This window comes from Cryptococcus neoformans, chromosome 10 (assembly GCF_000149245.1).
Source record: "Cryptococcus neoformans var. grubii H99 chromosome 10, complete sequence".
Taxonomy (NCBI): Eukaryota; Fungi; Basidiomycota; class Tremellomycetes; order Tremellales; family Cryptococcaceae; genus Cryptococcus; species Cryptococcus neoformans.
The window spans coordinates 97862-112500 of record NC_026754.1 but is presented as its reverse complement, the minus strand read 5'-3'; the positions used below and the strand labels follow the sequence as shown (position 1 = coordinate 112500).

Sequence of the window (14639 nt, the reverse complement as noted above, 5' to 3'; positions counted from 1 at the left end):
GCTAACAATCCTTTGTGAGGAGAGGAGGATACAACGCACTTGAGAATCCAGGTGAGGATGGGGCACACATGAGCTCAAAGTGAGGAAAGTGAAACAGTCGAGGATGACACAAAGTAGCCAAGTAAGGGACACCATTGTTATGATCAAGGATAATGTATATCAGAATTGTTGCATAAATGCTCAGTGACGCCGCTACAATACGAAATAAGTACTTCTAACCATACGAGAGGCAATACGGATGAAGGAAACATCGAGAAAGAATATCCTAACAATTTCAAGTTCTACGATGGCGGTATGTAAGTGAGACGCCATCAAGACAGATGGAATAAATGCAGCTTACGGCATTGCTTGGTTAACGCGTAGATGGTAGAGCACAAGAAGATATGCGCTGATCGGATGTCAGCAAACATGACCTGGCCCCATATGTCATAATAACTCACTTATTAACAGACATACTGGACAGAGAGTACACCTTGGCCAATAGCCACGAATAATACCGCACCGATGATCGATCGATCCAGCTATGGAGGACGAGGAGGTTGATCTAGCGAGGCTGTTATATGTTGTAAGCGCTGTCAAATAGTCGAAGTGGATAAAGGTGAAATGGGCGTTCGTTTCAAGAAGGTTCATGAAAGGACAGTCGAATCGTCCTCCTATTAAGCAGTTTCCGTAAAGACTACCAACGTGGTGTCTTATCTTTTAAATCATTAACGATGATACGTAATAGTGCTTACGACAGTCTTCGGGTCAGAGATTGCCATTGTGGAGGAATATGTCAAGGTCTGATCCCAGAAGAGGATCACATGTAGCGGCGTGTTGAGGAGGACAGGAGAGATAAAAAAAGGTAACAGGGGCATAATAGCTGCTACGAAAAGAAGAATGCTACCGACGTGACGGCGAAGCCGATTATTCGTGCCTTTTTTCCCCTTTATTATAAAACACCGCCGTCGGCTCGTGCCTGACCAATGATAATCGAATATCTAAGTTGGCCGGCGTTCAATCCGGAGGGGACGGCGGACGGCGCCTACACTCCGTCGGTCCGTTACGTAACGCATCTTATCTAGATAGACTCCCACTGTGCGCGGCAGCATATCGGACTCTCCCGATATGCCCACTTTGGTAGCATAAATACCGGACAAAATTGTGTCCGTTATCCACCCGCCGTTATGTGGCATATCGCTGCATATCGGAAAATCGAATATGCAAGCGCGCGCCCTTATTCCTGCTGACTCCGCCCTTCACTGTTTGTTGACATCTGTTCTCTTGGATTCTTCGCTGCAGCATCAGTCGGTTATGATGACTGTCCCAGAGAACTATGTCACTCATCATTGGTCTTGAAAGTTTCAGCCGGCCATTCGGTTCGACGAGGCGGAGAGAAGTCACGCTCATAAGGGAAAACTAGCTACTTCAGCAGCTTTAGCATTCGATTGACGACAGCAGGAAGTTGCGGCTTGTTGAATTTTAAAAAACGAGCTAATAGGACCTTTGGTGTGGCAAACCAAGCTGGCAATGTCGTCTTACAATTATCAAATGCACAGCGAGTGTTGGAACCTGGAGTGCATACATACTTCTATGGAGATTCATCCTGTAACATGATAGTGGGGCCATATTCCGTTATACACACCAGCTGATATTTTCAAAGACGTACCTCGACAATGCAGCACCTTCATTCACTTTCAGACTTACTCGAATCTTTGCCTGCCTACCTCATACCTTTTGCGACTCCAAAGTTGACTTCTCAACATGACCATTGCCACCTCCTCTGTTGCCTATGTCGGCGTGTCCGAGCCCGAAAATGCCTGAAGCAATCACTCAAGATGGCGCTGTCGTTGTCAAAGAATTTCCTCTATCCCGAGCTTCATCGCCAGTTTCTCGAGACGATTGAACCTCATTTTGCAGCTCGAGACGTTTACAAGTCTACTTCTGTGCACAAGGAGGTCGGCCTTGATTTATCACTTGACGTTTCAACCCCATTTTACGGTCACTAGAGGAAGGATCCCGACCTTGTTAGCAAAGTCAGGAGGTCTCCTATTCGGCAAAGTACCATGGACAAGCTCCTCAGGTAAGTGCTCGCACAGTTCTGCTTGGATAAAGTGGACGACACTCTAGTGCGATAGTGACGAATATGTCCTTACACCTGTCCTAAGCTCATTCCTCGGAAGAGCCGTTATGTGTTGGGTTCTACAGCTGCTTTGCAAATTGGTCCCGGCTGCAGAGCTCAACTTCTTCACCGAGCAAGTACCATCCATCCTTCTCTTGATTTCCATGGAAAGGCTGACTCACACACCGTCATAAGGCCAAATTCCCTGTCTCATTCGCACTGACTCTACCAATTTCCTCTTCACCCCCTATGATAGGCTGTATTATCCTCAGCTCCAAGTGCACCATGAAAAAGGGTGCTACTGCCGTCATCCCCAATTCGCACCTCTGACCTGCCGGCAGAATTCCCCATGTCGAAGAATGCTGCTACTTCGAGATGGATCCTCGATCTGCTCAGCTAGCTCTGGAACCTTGCTATCATGGCGCTGGGACGAACTTGTGTGAAAAGACTGATCAAAATGCGTCGATGGCGTTGTTTGCAGACTTTGGGCTGAGGAATTACTTCAAGCAGGATCAAGAGGAGATTCTTTCCACTCCTATTGAGATTGCTTGACAGCTGCCCCAGGATATTCTTAGGCTTGCTGGGTATTGTAGGTTCCATGCTTTCTTGTCCATATATGGGGTAGTCGCTGACAAGAGGCTGCAGTCAAGTCCCGCGGCCGTGAGGGCTATGTTGAGGGCCAGTAAGACCAGTCTGCCACCTCGGTATCGAGATCGCCTTGGTCGGGTACATCCTGTCCATCCCAGGAGCTCCAAGGGCTACGTCTAAGGAGGCTAGAGGGATTATTTTACATACGACTTGGAAATCGTTCCGTCCGTTACCAAGTCCTTTCTCATCCCGTTTAGATTTTGCTTCATCCTTCAAGCTGAATTAATGTTTCAGTTGTTGGTTCTAAGTTCTGAGTTTCTCGAAAGTTTCCAAATCAGTTTTGTGAATCATATCTTACTGCAATGGTTGGTCACACCAGAGCGCATGGAGGCTCGGGATAGGTCACTTCCAAGATGGGCCGAATGACGTCACGTTTTGATCTGTTTCACGATTCGATGACGGACAATGATAAGAAGCCCTCAATTGCACGTAGCACAAACAAGACAACACTACGAAGCAACTATTTTGGCCTTCTTCATTGAAGCATTGACAAAAGAGCTACATTAAATTCATTTTTGATTGCCTTACGGGCTGTTTGGAATCGTCCTATTCTTCCGATGTGTCCCGTTGCTAAATGAGAAGCTAGCCTTGTCATGTGAGGAGTCTCTTCGTTTACTCGTCGGTCATCTCTAATGGAGCCGTGGTTTGCAGGGGCATTATTCATTAAACGGCAACAGCATTGCAGCGTTATCAGCCACATGGGCCATTTGAGCTGTGAAGAGTCACAACGAAATGAAAGAATCATACGATTTTTCGAGAAGAAGTCTTGTCACTCTTGCTCCCATCACCGAGGTTCATGACCTTGTTTTGGATGAACTCGCCCATATTGCTCCGACCAAGTATTTGCTTCTCTCAAGATATCACTACAACCGTATACTCCCATCTCTCTACGAAAACTTTGCCATCCCCTATCACTACGAAAAAGCTCTGGCTGGTACCAAGCCATTCACAGCCACCAAGATTCAAGCGTTTTCGCATGTGAAGCGACTTTACATTGCCATCGGTCCCGATGCGAAGTGGCAAATACCCGACGAGGAAAGAGATAATTTGCCTTCATTCCGGCGAGTGTTGACCAACTTCGTGCGGAAGCATCGACCGGTGTTCCCTCAGTTGGAAGAGATTAGTTTTCCGGAGAACTTGGGATATCCACCTTTTGACGATTCTTGTGATCATAACTTTTGGGATATCATGTTTTCATCCATCCCATCCACCTGTCGAGTGTCCATTCATTTTGTCAAGCCTGATGAAGAGGAAATCTCAGGGAATGGTGAGAGAAGCAAGCTTCAACTGTTATATAACGTTGCTTCGCGAAATTTATCTCTCTATATTCATCGTCGCCAAGACGGTGCGACGGCTTTGAATCGTATCATTACATGGACGATCAAGGGTAAATCCCATCCTGCCCTTGACTATCACATCCTCAACGCAAACTTGGAAGACTTGAGTTCTCCTATCCACGGAAAAAAGGATAAGAACGGCACACTCAGGGTCGCTGCGCCAACAACGGAGAGCCTGAGAAACAGGCTACACGATAACCTGGATTTATGGCAGGAGGACATGTACAAGATGATGTTTGCGGATACGGCGGAGTGGAATTATAAAGAGAGATACCAAGTGGACGTTATGCTATGCGATGGCGCCGGCTCAGTAAAATCTCTGAGGTATAAAGATGTCTAACATCACTTTTAATTATTATTCCCAACAAGTAAGATAACCAGCGCTCCAAAAGCAATAGACAAGAGGTACCACCCCAATTCTATCCGCCCAACATGCATCTTCTGCACCCTCTGCTCCGGCTCCTGGGTTTCTATTTCTGTGTTTCTAGTGTGCTCCCTCTCTATTACGCCTTCTTCCGCATCGGATGCTCTCTGCTCCTCGCCGGTATTCAATTCCAGCAGTGACTCGTGCTCTCCTTCCCTTCGCTCTGGCACGCTCAATGCTTCTGCCTCGGTTTGGTTGGCATGCTGCCCGTGCGCATACAGGGTAACGTCGGGAAACTGCCCAGCGTCAGTACTTTCCGACCGCATCTCACCCGTCCCTTCTTCCAGCTCTTCCAATCTTCTTTCTTGCCAGTCTGCATCTACTTTCCTTTGCAAGAACAAAAGGTAGACGCGAAGGATGAAAATTGGCAAGCACTGGTCTACAAGAATCACTTGGTTTTTAGTGGTCGTACCAGAAACGGTGTAAGTGAAGAGGCACGTAAGTGCCCAGAGCCCGATCCATCGGGAACATTTAAGTAGCATGACTGCAAGGCCAGTTGTTTAATTAGCCAAGGAATCCGACTGAAGTTGAAATGATACCGACCTGGTAAATAGATGTCCCATAGGGGACTCATAACGAATCGTAGGGAAAAGAGGGAGGTAATGTTGTAGAATCCCGACCATTCTTGTGATCGTTAGTGATGAAGTGATGCTTGTTGTTAGCAAAAGAATGGAACGTACGGAACTGGATCGATTCTTGCCACCAAAGGCCTATCCAAACGGCCAATGCGAACAGGTAGGGGTAATATTTGGTGACTGCCAATTTTTGAGGGTCGCTTACTGAGACTAAAGATATATGAGCGGACGTGTGCAATCTTTCTGGAGATACAATAGCTCACTTTCATGTGCAGTCCAGCCAATTACAAATATCACCCCGAACATTACTCCTGCCCTTATAAGACCCATCCCAGCTGCCACGGCAGCCCCCTTCCAATGATTTTCTTTGATGCACAGCCTCCATAGAAGTAAGAGACCCAGGAGGCAGCTCAATCCGGGAGTAAAGCGTACCGCCATGAAAATAACCAGAGGGTTCAGTCCACAAACGAGTCCAAAATCTGATGGGTCACGAATGGCGTCAACGAGCCTTTGGAAGACTGATGGTCGAGGAGAAGGTGTCGGATTGGTTGCCAAGGTGATGATGGTTGGTAGAAGAAGGGCTTGAGCCAGTGAGATTAAGCGAAGTGTTGATAGTGTAGGGGTGACGCCGAGGAGGTAGAAAGGGAGAGATACGAAAAAATGCCTTTGAGCAGAAGATTAAATGTTAGCGAATCGAGTAGTATACCATCAAACATGGTTATGTGTAACTACAGCCAGAGATTCACCATATGGCTGGAGCATGTAAATCCTCGTCGTGATACTCAAATTCCCCTTGGACAAAGCGTTCAATCTGATGAACATGCGGTTTCTCTTCCTGTAAAGTGATGAGTTTAGCCGGAATGCAGGCTGAAAATAGAGATACACTCACCTCGTATATCCTTGTATGTACAAGGATAATGCCCCAGAAGATTATCATTTGCGTGCCGATGAACAAAGGATAGAGGTATTTTGGGCACACGGGCTTCATTGCACGATCCAAATAAGGATGTAAGAAACCACTCATTATGTGGCGGGTTGCCTGTGTTTGACACACGACTGAAAGATGGGATATAAATGAATACTAAACAGGCTCTCTAGGTATACATTTGCCAAGCATGGAGCAAAGACCGATGTACACCGCTAAGCAAACAGGACGAAAATAGAAACATTGCGGCGTGGCGTGAGCGAGAAGCGAAGCCGAAGAACGGAGAATTAACTGATAAGACCGGCATACAAGTTTCACCTCACAAGGTACTGTTCGGAGTTCCGGCGATCTCCATACAAACAACGGCCGTCCGAAGGACCCCCCGAACCGTAGAACCGTTGTCATGTCGTGTCCTCAGATCCGCGGCCTCATTTTACTGCGATGTTCGTACGACAAATCTGATGTATATGGACTTGAACATTCCAAGCCAATTCTCTCAGCCGCCCCAAAATCATGCCCAGGTTTCTCTCATCTCCGGCCCACTCCCCTCGAGTGGCAGCTTCTCGGCTTCCAGCCAATGGAATCACCACTCTCGATCCATTCCCTGCCGACGTCGTCGATATCATCTTTGACTATCTTGAAGCGGTAATTCCTATCACGCTCGCCTGCCTTTCCAAATCATGTTATGACAAAATTATCCCTAAAATCTACCGAAATGTGACGATCTCCAAGAAGAATGCCACGAAAGTATTCTACGGTATGTGTTCTGACCAGACCGCCGAACTGCCGTACCCGTACGGGGGTTTCATCTTCTCCACAAGGAAGGCTGAGGCGTTTAAGCATACTACACGGGTGGCTTTTCAAGACATTTGGGCTGCAGAGGCCATTGTTATGGCTGCGAGGGAGTACCCTACACACGAATTCGGCTTCATGGCGAAAGAAAACAGTTATCCTATGCTATTCCCATCGGTAAAGTATGTACTTTTGGGGAAAGACATACTTCGTTCTCTACCAGACACCGCTCAGGATGTCAACATAGCAGAACAACGCCGGTGGGAGACAAATCATGTGATGAGTGCAGATAATGTCAAAAAGAGGGAATGGGTTGAGCATCATGGGAATTACTATGTCACAGCGGGCGAGTTTGAGGATCTTCTGTTTCGCATGGTCGATCCCGAAATCGTATGTTTTGACATGATGTATGTCGATTCGTCAAAGGGGAACAGCTATAATGGGGCTCTGGTCACCGATTCTCTCAATCTCCACCCACCCAAAGGCCGAGTCGTTATCCACTGGTTCTTCTATGATCCCTTGGACCAACGTCCACTCTTCGGAGAGCTTGAACCTTCAATTCTTATCAGTATCGTCTTTCACACTTCTCCTCCCCCCCACGAACCTATTTCCGATCCCGAGATTGCCGCAGCTTACAAAGCCTTTTCCGAGTTATCACCCATACTGCAGGCGAAAGAGTTGGCTTTAGCTGTGGATAAGCTTATCGAGGAGATTCTGATGTACGGTCAGCTTGTAGGCCAGGACAGATTACCAGGGCCCGAGGAGACGCAGTCATGTGAGATTGAGCTTTGTATGCCGAATGCAAAGGTTGTGAGGGATATATGGAAGGGGACAGGGACTGAGGTGTCGGAAACGTGGGTTAGGTTCACTACGGAATGGGAGAAGATTTTAAAGTTTAAGGATTTGGAGGACATGGAGCCTTGTGGGGCTTGTGGAAGGAAGTGAGGGGTTCGAAGTGAGTATCTGATATGGGATTTAGGCCACGAGTCGTATGCTAACGGGATAATTAGACTGCATAGGGATCAGATGCATTTGCTTACAACATGTGATAGGCTTTTGGAGAATACGATACGAACATAGATTAGCGTGAGCATGATTTTTATTTTTATCTCTTAATGTGCAGTACGTACTGATGGTATAATGTAGCAATAGATATTCATTCACATCATTTCATTTCAATTATAAAGCACATAGAACTTGCCCCATTATGGACATATATACAACTTTTTCATCAAGTCACCGCATCTCCACATGCTTCCATTGACTCATTACTCATACCAGCTCGACCACTTTTCATCGTGTTAAGCTGGAATCTCCGATGAAGTTACACTGCTCGTACGCGAACTGCTCTACATCTTCCACCTCTCCCTCTAACATCTTCCTGTAAGGCCATTTCCCAACCGTATTCCTTATTCTCTCCGCCTACGGAGTCCGATACTCCACAACAAACCCGTTTTCTCACACCTTCCTCCATTGTCCGTATCCTTTCGCCAGTTTCGCCATATGCATCGGTATGATCTCCGCCAAGACCATACATTGGGACGAGCGCAACAGATAGATCCGCGAGGAGATCAGACCGATCATGCTTCAAGGCAAAGCGAGAAAGCCGATTTTGGCATGCTGTGATGGTCCTAAGCAAGCAGAAGACAGACAGCGTATGAGGCTCTGGAGAGATAGAGGGCTGTGATAGGTTGCAGGACAGCGTATTCTTCAAGGATCTGCTGGTGCACTAGGTACAGGCAGGTAAACAGAGCGATTCCCGACGCAGAAGGAGGTGTAAAGCGAGAGGAAGGGTTTGGGAGAGAAAGGCAAAGCTTGAGTGTCGGATACTGATGAATCAACATGGCTTGGCCTTGTACTTGTTGAACGCCCGATTCACTCGACTGATTATCTGTTGCGAGGCGCAGGTATACTTCTTTTTGTTGAACATTGTAAGACACCGAAGATGGAGTATCAGTGGGAATCGTTGGGAAGGAAGGTAGAGGCAATGAGGGAAAGCAAAATCAGGTGACGGAAAGAATGAATTAAATAGAAAGAGGTAGCCATGGTAGATGGTGGATAGAAAGCGGAAAGTAAGGTCACATCACTGTTTGATAGGCATATCATTCGATGTATATCCGCCTCGTTTTATCCTAAAACCAAAGGGCCTACCTTATTACCAATATCACCTCTGCCATTCCGCCTGGTATGCTGCCAACAATAGCACATGGCTAAATCCATCTGATCTGTTTGATTGCTCTTCTTATATATGAAATAATCAGCCAGATTATGGGCTCGAAGGTTGAAGCCCATTGAACCTGCACAGGCAGTGTATAGGCTTCTACACTATCCTTGAAGAGACCATCATGCCTACTTTGATTACTTCTCACCGTAATAGGTCAAATATGCGTCCCACAGCTTGTCCAAACTGTGCCCCGTCATTTCCTCCCACCACGAGTCATTCCATTTTTCGTATATCAAGCGGGAGTCAATGAGTCGTAAAAGGTCAGGAAAGGGACCTAAGCGTGGTTTAGAAGGAAGCACGGGGCGGAACGGCTGTTGATATGTATGAGAGAAAGTGGGGTATTTTGTAGCTTGAGCGAACGGGGCAGACGAGGCTGATGATTGAGATGGTATAATGATATGTTCCTCACGTCGATTTTTTCCACTGCCATCTCCTATACCTCCATCGTCTTCCACTAACCAAGCCAGGAATCTCGCGCCAGCATCGTATCCATCCTCCCACCCCTTCTCCTTTTTCCCCTGTCCTGGCTTTCTCCAATGCGGCGGGTCAAGCCCGGCATAAAGACGGCAGACATCTGCGATTGACTCAACCAACCACCCAGGAGCACTCCCTTGGCCGTCATGCTGGATTGTGTGCACCATTTCGTGCAACACTATTACAAGTGAGACCCATAATAAGCATCAATTTTTGAGTGCGCAAAATAGAATTAGATACGTACAAACACCTTTGAACTCTTTGATGGCCATTTCGACCCTCTTCTGGCCCTTCCGTACTTCATCCATAATGTTCCTTACCCACTTCAAACTCACCGCTATCCGTCCTCCGCTTGTAGCTGCTAATCCATCTTTATCCTCTAAAACAAGCTCCACCAGCTGATGCCTCCATCCACTTCCATTGCCCAACGATAACCGCGGGTGAATGTATGTGGCTGCATAATGGAGGTAGAGGATAGGATCAGGGAGACAGGAGAGGAAAAATGCTGTGGCAGGGGAAGTGGATGGATCTGGGTGGGAGAGCGAGAGGACGAGAGAAGTCACAGGGATGCTATGCGGGAACGAGCGGGGAGAAGCGGGTTGGATAGAGTCAGGTGTGGAGAGATAAAACTTCTTCACGGGTGCTGGTGGGAGCGGAGCTTCTTGAGTGGGGATAGCGGGGGCCATTGTAGAAGAAGGAAATGTGTGAAAAAAAAAAGGTGAAAGATAATTAGAAAAGTGAACTGCGTCTGTGAAAGTGCATGATGATCTGGAATAATCGATTGCTGCGCACGACGATGAACGGGGAGAGCACTAATAAAGATCGATGACGTCTTATCGCGATGATAAGATAACACCAACAACAAAAGGCCAATGAAAGGGGAAAGAAGGGGTGTGTTTGCTGTCCGCTATACTATGCTACACAAGACACCATATTACATATAGATTAAATTATATTCATTATATGCCGAACAGTTGGGGCTTCAACATCATCAGGTAGATCTACCATACCAGTGTTAGCCTGCCCCTGTTCCAGATCCTCACGAGAAAACTCACAAGTACTGAGCAGGTCAATTTTCCTAGGCGGAGGAGCTCGGAAAGGAAATACTTCATCGATAATTGGTATGGTCACATTTTGGAGATCCTCCTCAGGCTGTAACCCAACAGTAATGGCCTGGAAGAATTTTGGGCTCGGAGGGACAATGGCAGGGTTATTGGCGGAGTACTGTTTGACGAGCTTGAAAATCTGGGCGGGGGTGAGGTCTGAACAGACTTCAAAGATGTGGTGAGCGTCTTCTGCCGATTGCTACAAGTGAAAAGGCTCTAGGTTAGGAACATATGGTTACTGATGAGGGAAGATACAGACCATCCTCATTAGGCCAATTTTGGTGGCTTGCTGTATATGTTTGAGAAGGTGAAGGTCGTCGGTCATATCGTGAGATCTGCACCATTCTAAAAGTTATAATGAGATGGGTGAAGACGCCATGTTAGAGTTGCTGACCTTCGAGGAGCTGGACGTTATACTGGATTTGAAGGCCTAAAAAATCTGGTGAGCGCTCCAACTCTTTATTTTAAATGAGAAACTGAACATACCGCGCTTAAACGAACAAAAATCTATCCTCCTGACGAGATCATTGAATGCCACCTGGTTAATCAAATACAACAATTCGAAAAACACATATTTCACAATCACAAGCTCCACAAAGAACACCTCAAAGTGCTTCCATAAATTGTCGAACAAATCAATGATATCCGTCGTCGTATACATCCTTCCTTGCGACGATTCTGTTCCCAAGGTTAAATTCATAAAACCTGTTATTAGCCAGGCCGACTTATCCTCGGTGACAAACCCAGGTAGAGGTTGAGCTTCGATTATGGCCGGTATAACCATCAAGGCCAAGTGCCTCTTGATCTTCTGAATGAACGATTGATAGAGGTTGTATACAAGGGAGTCCAAATCGTGCCTAAGAATGGAGATTCGAATTTTCCAATCTAGGCAATTATTATGTGGTTTGCCTTTTTCCACTAAGGACACAAAAGAAAACATCTCTTGTGAGTTGCTGAGCCAAAAGAGTTGGGGGATTATGGCTTCTAGCCCGTCATATGAATGCACTGTGTTAGCTCATTCAACAGCCCAGCCCAGCAACATGAACGAACTCACATAAACGCAATCTTGAATCATGTGTAACACACTCCCAAAGAAAGCATCTGAATCATTCATCATACCATGTCTCCACATCTCAGTGCCAATACATCCTATCGTATGGGCCGGGAAAAACACTTCCATCTGTGAGAGACGCAAATTCAGAATCGAGTTGGGGACCTTGAGGTTGATGATGAGCGATCGGAGGACTTCTTCATGAATAGCCTCCTGATGATTTTGCAGTATCTTTCCAACCATGCAAAAGTTCTTCTTCTTCTTCTTTTTCTTCGGTTCCTTGGGAGTTGCAGATGTGTTGTTGGGTGTGGCAGCGGCTTTCTTGCCGGGTGCCGGTGCTGCAGGGGTTCTCCTCGGCGTGGTGGTTGTTGCAGGTGCCTTCCTGGGGGTAGGAGTAGCAGGAGTCTCCTTTATAGCCGATGAAAGTCCATTCGCAGTCAAGGGCTTTGAGGGCGACGCTTTACCTTTCCAGTGTGACGGCATGCTCTGCATGGACAACGAGAAGTCGGTTGGTAATAATAAGTCGTATGTTCGCCGTTGGTCGAGAGAGCGAAAGCAAAGTGACTGCTGATAGGGGTAATGAAAGAGAAGGCCAATATTGTGGAATGATGTGGTGATATCTTAGTATTGTGATGATAGAACATTGGTCAACTTCAACGAGACACAAAGATCCGCACAATCACATCAAATAAACCGAAATGATAGGGAATGAGAATATGAGTGATGCCGGACTCTCTTTTGTCAATCATGCCCGAGAAGAGAATCTCGTTGAGGTCCAAAATAAAGAACAATATCCTTCATGATTGGTACTAATCATCTGTAAGAGCTCATTCAGAGATGCAAAAAGCAAAAAAGGATTCACGGCACAAGGGGTTCTCACGTGCCCCACCATGGTACTACGAACCGGGGCTTTTCAGCTTCTTGACTTCTTGAATTATTGCATCTGTGCGGTGGAACTCACGAATGGATTATTTACTGCGCTATAACTACGTACAAGCCATCCGTTCCTTTTTCTTTCCCTACCAGATCATCTCCCTATCTGTTCCTTGTCAGGCTTAAAGAAAGGCGTCAATGTAAGGCAGAACACTAGAAAGATCACATCCTACAATCGTATACGATCCAAGCCGGCAATGATTCATGTCTAATCCATTCAAGTGACTGGGTGCACCAAGCATGTCACCGGGTGGATTTCCAAAATATGTGTGCATAAAACATGTACAGCTGGAAGCACTCTTTTTTTCGAGTATATTATCAAATTATACACGAGCCATTTTATTTTCCATTCTTGCCCGTCAATTGTCCATTATGTCGTGATATATCCACGAGCGTACTGTCATTTATCATCAGTCTGCATTTTTGAGCAATTCTGAAAGGCCAGACTCACACTCTCCTCCGAGCATCATCTAAGTAGATGCGGTACCAGTTGCGGTAGGGGAATCAGTAAGAATCGAGACCTCAGCAGTTGAGGTAATGGGCTCAGAAGAAACCGAGGATGAAACGGCGGTAGTTGCGCTACCATCGGCGGGAAGGGTAGTAGTACTTCCGCTGCCGGCACCTTCAATGAGATACCAGACTACACAGAAACCAAAATCAGCTTCATGCTCGAAATATGTGCCAACGGACATAGGGACGTACCTTGGTTGGTGTTGCCGGTGGTGCATTGGTATGTCTGAGGTCCGTTGTCGCCTTGGTCGAGACATTGGTCACCGCCAGTGATGGCAATACGGTTGTCTGGGGTTAGGTACCAGCTAGTATCAAAAGTTAGAATCGTACTGTAATTAGAAAAACCAAATCATAAAAGGACTCACGTCTGCTGGAAGAGTCCTGGATACGATTCCCAAATCTTTACAATCTCATTGTTCTCAGTACCCGTACCAGCATCCAAAGCCATTGTTGATCCGCTCAACAGGATGCTTCCCGAACCAGGGTTGATATCCCACCAAGTTGCTTGCTCACATGGCTTCGTGATGACTTGGAAGCCGTTACCCCACTTGACACCTTCGGGGACAAGACATTCCCCGTTTCGGTGGGATTGAATTTGCACGTGAGTGTAGCGCTTGTGAAGGGATCGAGCCTCAGGCAAAGGGGAAGCCGCGGCGAGAGAGACGATCGAGAGAAGGGCGACGAGTGTGGTGAACATTATGACTGTAAGTGTATGGTCTATTATTTGATTCGCAGTTGTAGTTGTAATAAATGTCTAGAGTAATGTGGATATCTCGCAGCATGGAAGAAGAGAAAGGATAGGGCTTTATGGCCTCTTTTATACCTTTCCTGCTGATGCAGAGCTGTGCAGTGTGAGCAAACTGCATATGCACATGGCCGAGAAGGCAATGACTTGCAAGTAGTAAAAATCGACTAGAAGCCCGGCTTGACAGGGTCCTCTCTCCTCAGCCTCCCCAAACGTAGTAACGTTGGTGGAAAACCTGTGGTGTGGATACAGGCCGACCTTCGTGGACACCCCGTGTCATCTTCTGTCCTTTGAACACTCCGCCGGCGCCCCACGGACGAACGGTGCGATGGGTCACTCAGTCCCTTCATATGATTATTAACTTCGCCCAATTCCTGTACTCTGCTCTCAACATTTCGGCATTGCAGTGCTCCGTCAAGGCGGTTGTGGCCATGCCCGAACCTTGAAGCGGCCTATCGTCATAAATTGCCGCTTATTGTCATCTAACGTGGGTCCTGGCTGGCAGTGGATGTCACGTGTTCTGTAGGTGGACGATTGCCGAAGAAGGTTCAGCTAACGAGGCTGTACGCTGTGTACCTTCTGTTCATGCTGCATCGGGGGGGCATGAAGTTGTGCGATTAACCAGGTGTTATTTCGGGTTTGTGTGGATGGTGATGGTGCGGAACATGATGTGGCCTTACATCATGTGCCTCCTCCGTACTAGCGTCAACTCGGGAGCTTAAATTTCTCTCATCCCGATCCCGAACACGCGATGGAGCACCGCATCTTATGCCCGTCGGTCGACCGACCCCCTC

The 14639-nt window shown here is 47.0% G+C and overlaps 8 protein-coding genes and 1 non-coding gene; 3 read left to right on the top strand and 6 right to left on the bottom strand.

The window, feature by feature from the left end:
- Positions 1-135: 135 nt before the first annotated feature.
- CNAG_07844 (hypothetical protein) lies at positions 136-890 on the bottom strand. XM_012196527.1 has 3 exons: positions 441-890; positions 341-388; positions 136-281 (listed from the first exon to the last, which is right to left on the bottom strand). Exons 1-3 carry the CDS (start codon positions 628-630, stop codon positions 193-195), a joined length of 327 nt encoding a protein of 108 aa, XP_012051917.1. The 5' UTR covers positions 631-890; the 3' UTR covers positions 136-192.
- A 648-nt stretch (positions 891-1538) lies between these two features.
- CNAG_12883 lies at positions 1539-2989 on the bottom strand. The gene has a single exon (XR_001046155.1). It is a non-coding gene; the product is annotated as a hypothetical RNA (non-coding RNA).
- On the top strand, positions 1656-2869 carry CNAG_04885 (hypothetical protein; the record flags this gene model as incomplete). Its single annotated transcript, XM_012196882.1, has 4 exons — positions 1656-1937; positions 1989-2062; positions 2657-2690; positions 2747-2869. The coding sequence occupies 4 exons, from the start codon at positions 1656-1658 to the stop codon at positions 2867-2869; spliced, it is 513 nt and encodes a 170-aa protein (XP_012052272.1).
- A 205-nt stretch (positions 2990-3194) lies between the features above and the next one.
- CNAG_04886 (hypothetical protein) lies at positions 3195-5860 on the top strand. XM_012196883.1 has 3 exons: positions 3195-3344; positions 3401-5245; positions 5302-5860. The coding sequence occupies exon 2, from the start codon at positions 3482-3484 to the stop codon at positions 4424-4426; it is 945 nt and encodes a 314-aa protein (XP_012052273.1). The 5' UTR covers positions 3195-3344; positions 3401-3481; the 3' UTR covers positions 4427-5245; positions 5302-5860.
- CNAG_04887 (hypothetical protein) lies at positions 4388-6275 on the bottom strand. XM_012196526.1 has 6 exons: positions 5975-6275; positions 5832-5920; positions 5349-5749; positions 5191-5295; positions 5054-5134; positions 4388-4994 (listed from the first exon to the last, which is right to left on the bottom strand). The coding sequence occupies exons 1-6, from the start codon at positions 6107-6109 to the stop codon at positions 4435-4437; spliced, it is 1371 nt and encodes a 456-aa protein (XP_012051916.1). The 5' UTR covers positions 6110-6275; the 3' UTR covers positions 4388-4434.
- Positions 6276-6442: 167 nt separating this feature from the next.
- CNAG_04888 (hypothetical protein) lies at positions 6443-8933 on the top strand. XM_012196884.1 has 3 exons: positions 6443-7757; positions 7813-7888; positions 7949-8933. Exon 1 carries the CDS (start codon positions 6524-6526, stop codon positions 7745-7747), a length of 1224 nt encoding a protein of 407 aa, XP_012052274.1. The 5' UTR covers positions 6443-6523; the 3' UTR covers positions 7748-7757; positions 7813-7888; positions 7949-8933.
- On the bottom strand, positions 7807-10211 carry CNAG_04889 (hypothetical protein). XM_012196885.1 has 3 exons: positions 9745-10211; positions 7933-9678; positions 7807-7855 (listed from the first exon to the last, which is right to left on the bottom strand). The coding sequence occupies exons 1-2, from the start codon at positions 10184-10186 to the stop codon at positions 9161-9163; spliced, it is 960 nt and encodes a 319-aa protein (XP_012052275.1). The 5' UTR covers positions 10187-10211; the 3' UTR covers positions 7807-7855; positions 7933-9160.
- A 234-nt stretch (positions 10212-10445) lies between these two features.
- Positions 10446-12140, bottom strand: CNAG_04890 (hypothetical protein; the record flags this gene model as incomplete). The annotated part of the gene is made up of 6 exons (XM_012196886.1): positions 10446-10501; positions 10556-10805; positions 10866-10951; positions 11001-11036; positions 11093-11590; positions 11657-12140. The coding sequence occupies 6 exons, from the start codon at positions 12138-12140 to the stop codon at positions 10446-10448; spliced, it is 1410 nt and encodes a 469-aa protein (XP_012052276.1).
- Positions 12141-12637: 497 nt separating this feature from the next.
- Positions 12638-14481, bottom strand: CNAG_04891 (hypothetical protein). XM_012196887.1 has 5 exons: positions 13997-14481; positions 13466-13942; positions 13293-13405; positions 13042-13230; positions 12638-12987 (listed from the first exon to the last, which is right to left on the bottom strand). The coding sequence occupies exons 2-4, from the start codon at positions 13795-13797 to the stop codon at positions 13061-13063; spliced, it is 615 nt and encodes a 204-aa protein (XP_012052277.1). The 5' UTR covers positions 13798-13942; positions 13997-14481; the 3' UTR covers positions 12638-12987; positions 13042-13060.
- Between the last annotated feature and the right edge of the window lie 158 nt (positions 14482-14639).

Bases quoted from the DNA above. Each gene is read 5' to 3' on its own strand.
- CNAG_04886 (XM_012196883.1), top strand. From the start codon at position 3,482: ATGAAAGAATCATACGATTTTTCGAGAAGAAGTCTTGTCACTCTTGCT.
- CNAG_04888 (XM_012196884.1), top strand. From the start codon at position 6,524: ATGCCCAGGTTTCTCTCATCTCCGGCCCACTCCCCTCGAGTGGCAGCT.
- CNAG_04887 (XM_012196526.1), bottom strand. From the start codon at position 6,109: ATGAGTGGTTTCTTACATCCTTATTTGGATCGTGCAATGAAGCCCGTG. The intron at 5,750-5,831 runs GTGAATCTCTGG...TTCTGCTCAAAG, and splicing joins TTACATGCTCCAGCCATATG to GCATTTTTTCGTATCTCTCC. The intron at 5,135-5,190 runs GTACGTTCCATT...AACGATCACAAG, and splicing joins GCAAGAATCGATCCAGTTCC to AATGGTCGGGATTCTACAAC.
- CNAG_07844 (XM_012196527.1), bottom strand. From the start codon at position 630: ATGAACCTTCTTGAAACGAACGCCCATTTCACCTTTATCCACTTCGAC. The intron at 389-440 runs GTGAGTTATTAT...ACATCCGATCAG, and splicing joins TCCAGTATGTCTGTTAATAA to CGCATATCTTCTTGTGCTCT. The intron at 282-340 runs GTAAGCTGCATT...CCGCCATCGTAG, and splicing joins CGCGTTAACCAAGCAATGCC to AACTTGAAATTGTTAGGATA.
- CNAG_04889 (XM_012196885.1), bottom strand. From the start codon at position 10,186: ATGGCCCCCGCTATCCCCACTCAAGAAGCTCCGCTCCCACCAGCACCC. The intron at 9,679-9,744 runs GTACGTATCTAA...CACTTGTAATAG, and splicing joins CAAAGAGTTCAAAGGTGTTT to TGTTGCACGAAATGGTGCAC.
- CNAG_04891 (XM_012196887.1), bottom strand. From the start codon at position 13,797: ATGTTCACCACACTCGTCGCCCTTCTCTCGATCGTCTCTCTCGCCGCG. The intron at 13,406-13,465 runs GTGAGTCCTTTT...TTTTGATACTAG, and splicing joins CCAGGACTCTTCCAGCAGAC to CTGGTACCTAACCCCAGACA. The intron at 13,231-13,292 runs GTACGTCCCTAT...GTTTCTGTGTAG, and splicing joins CACCGGCAACACCAACCAAG to TCTGGTATCTCATTGAAGGT.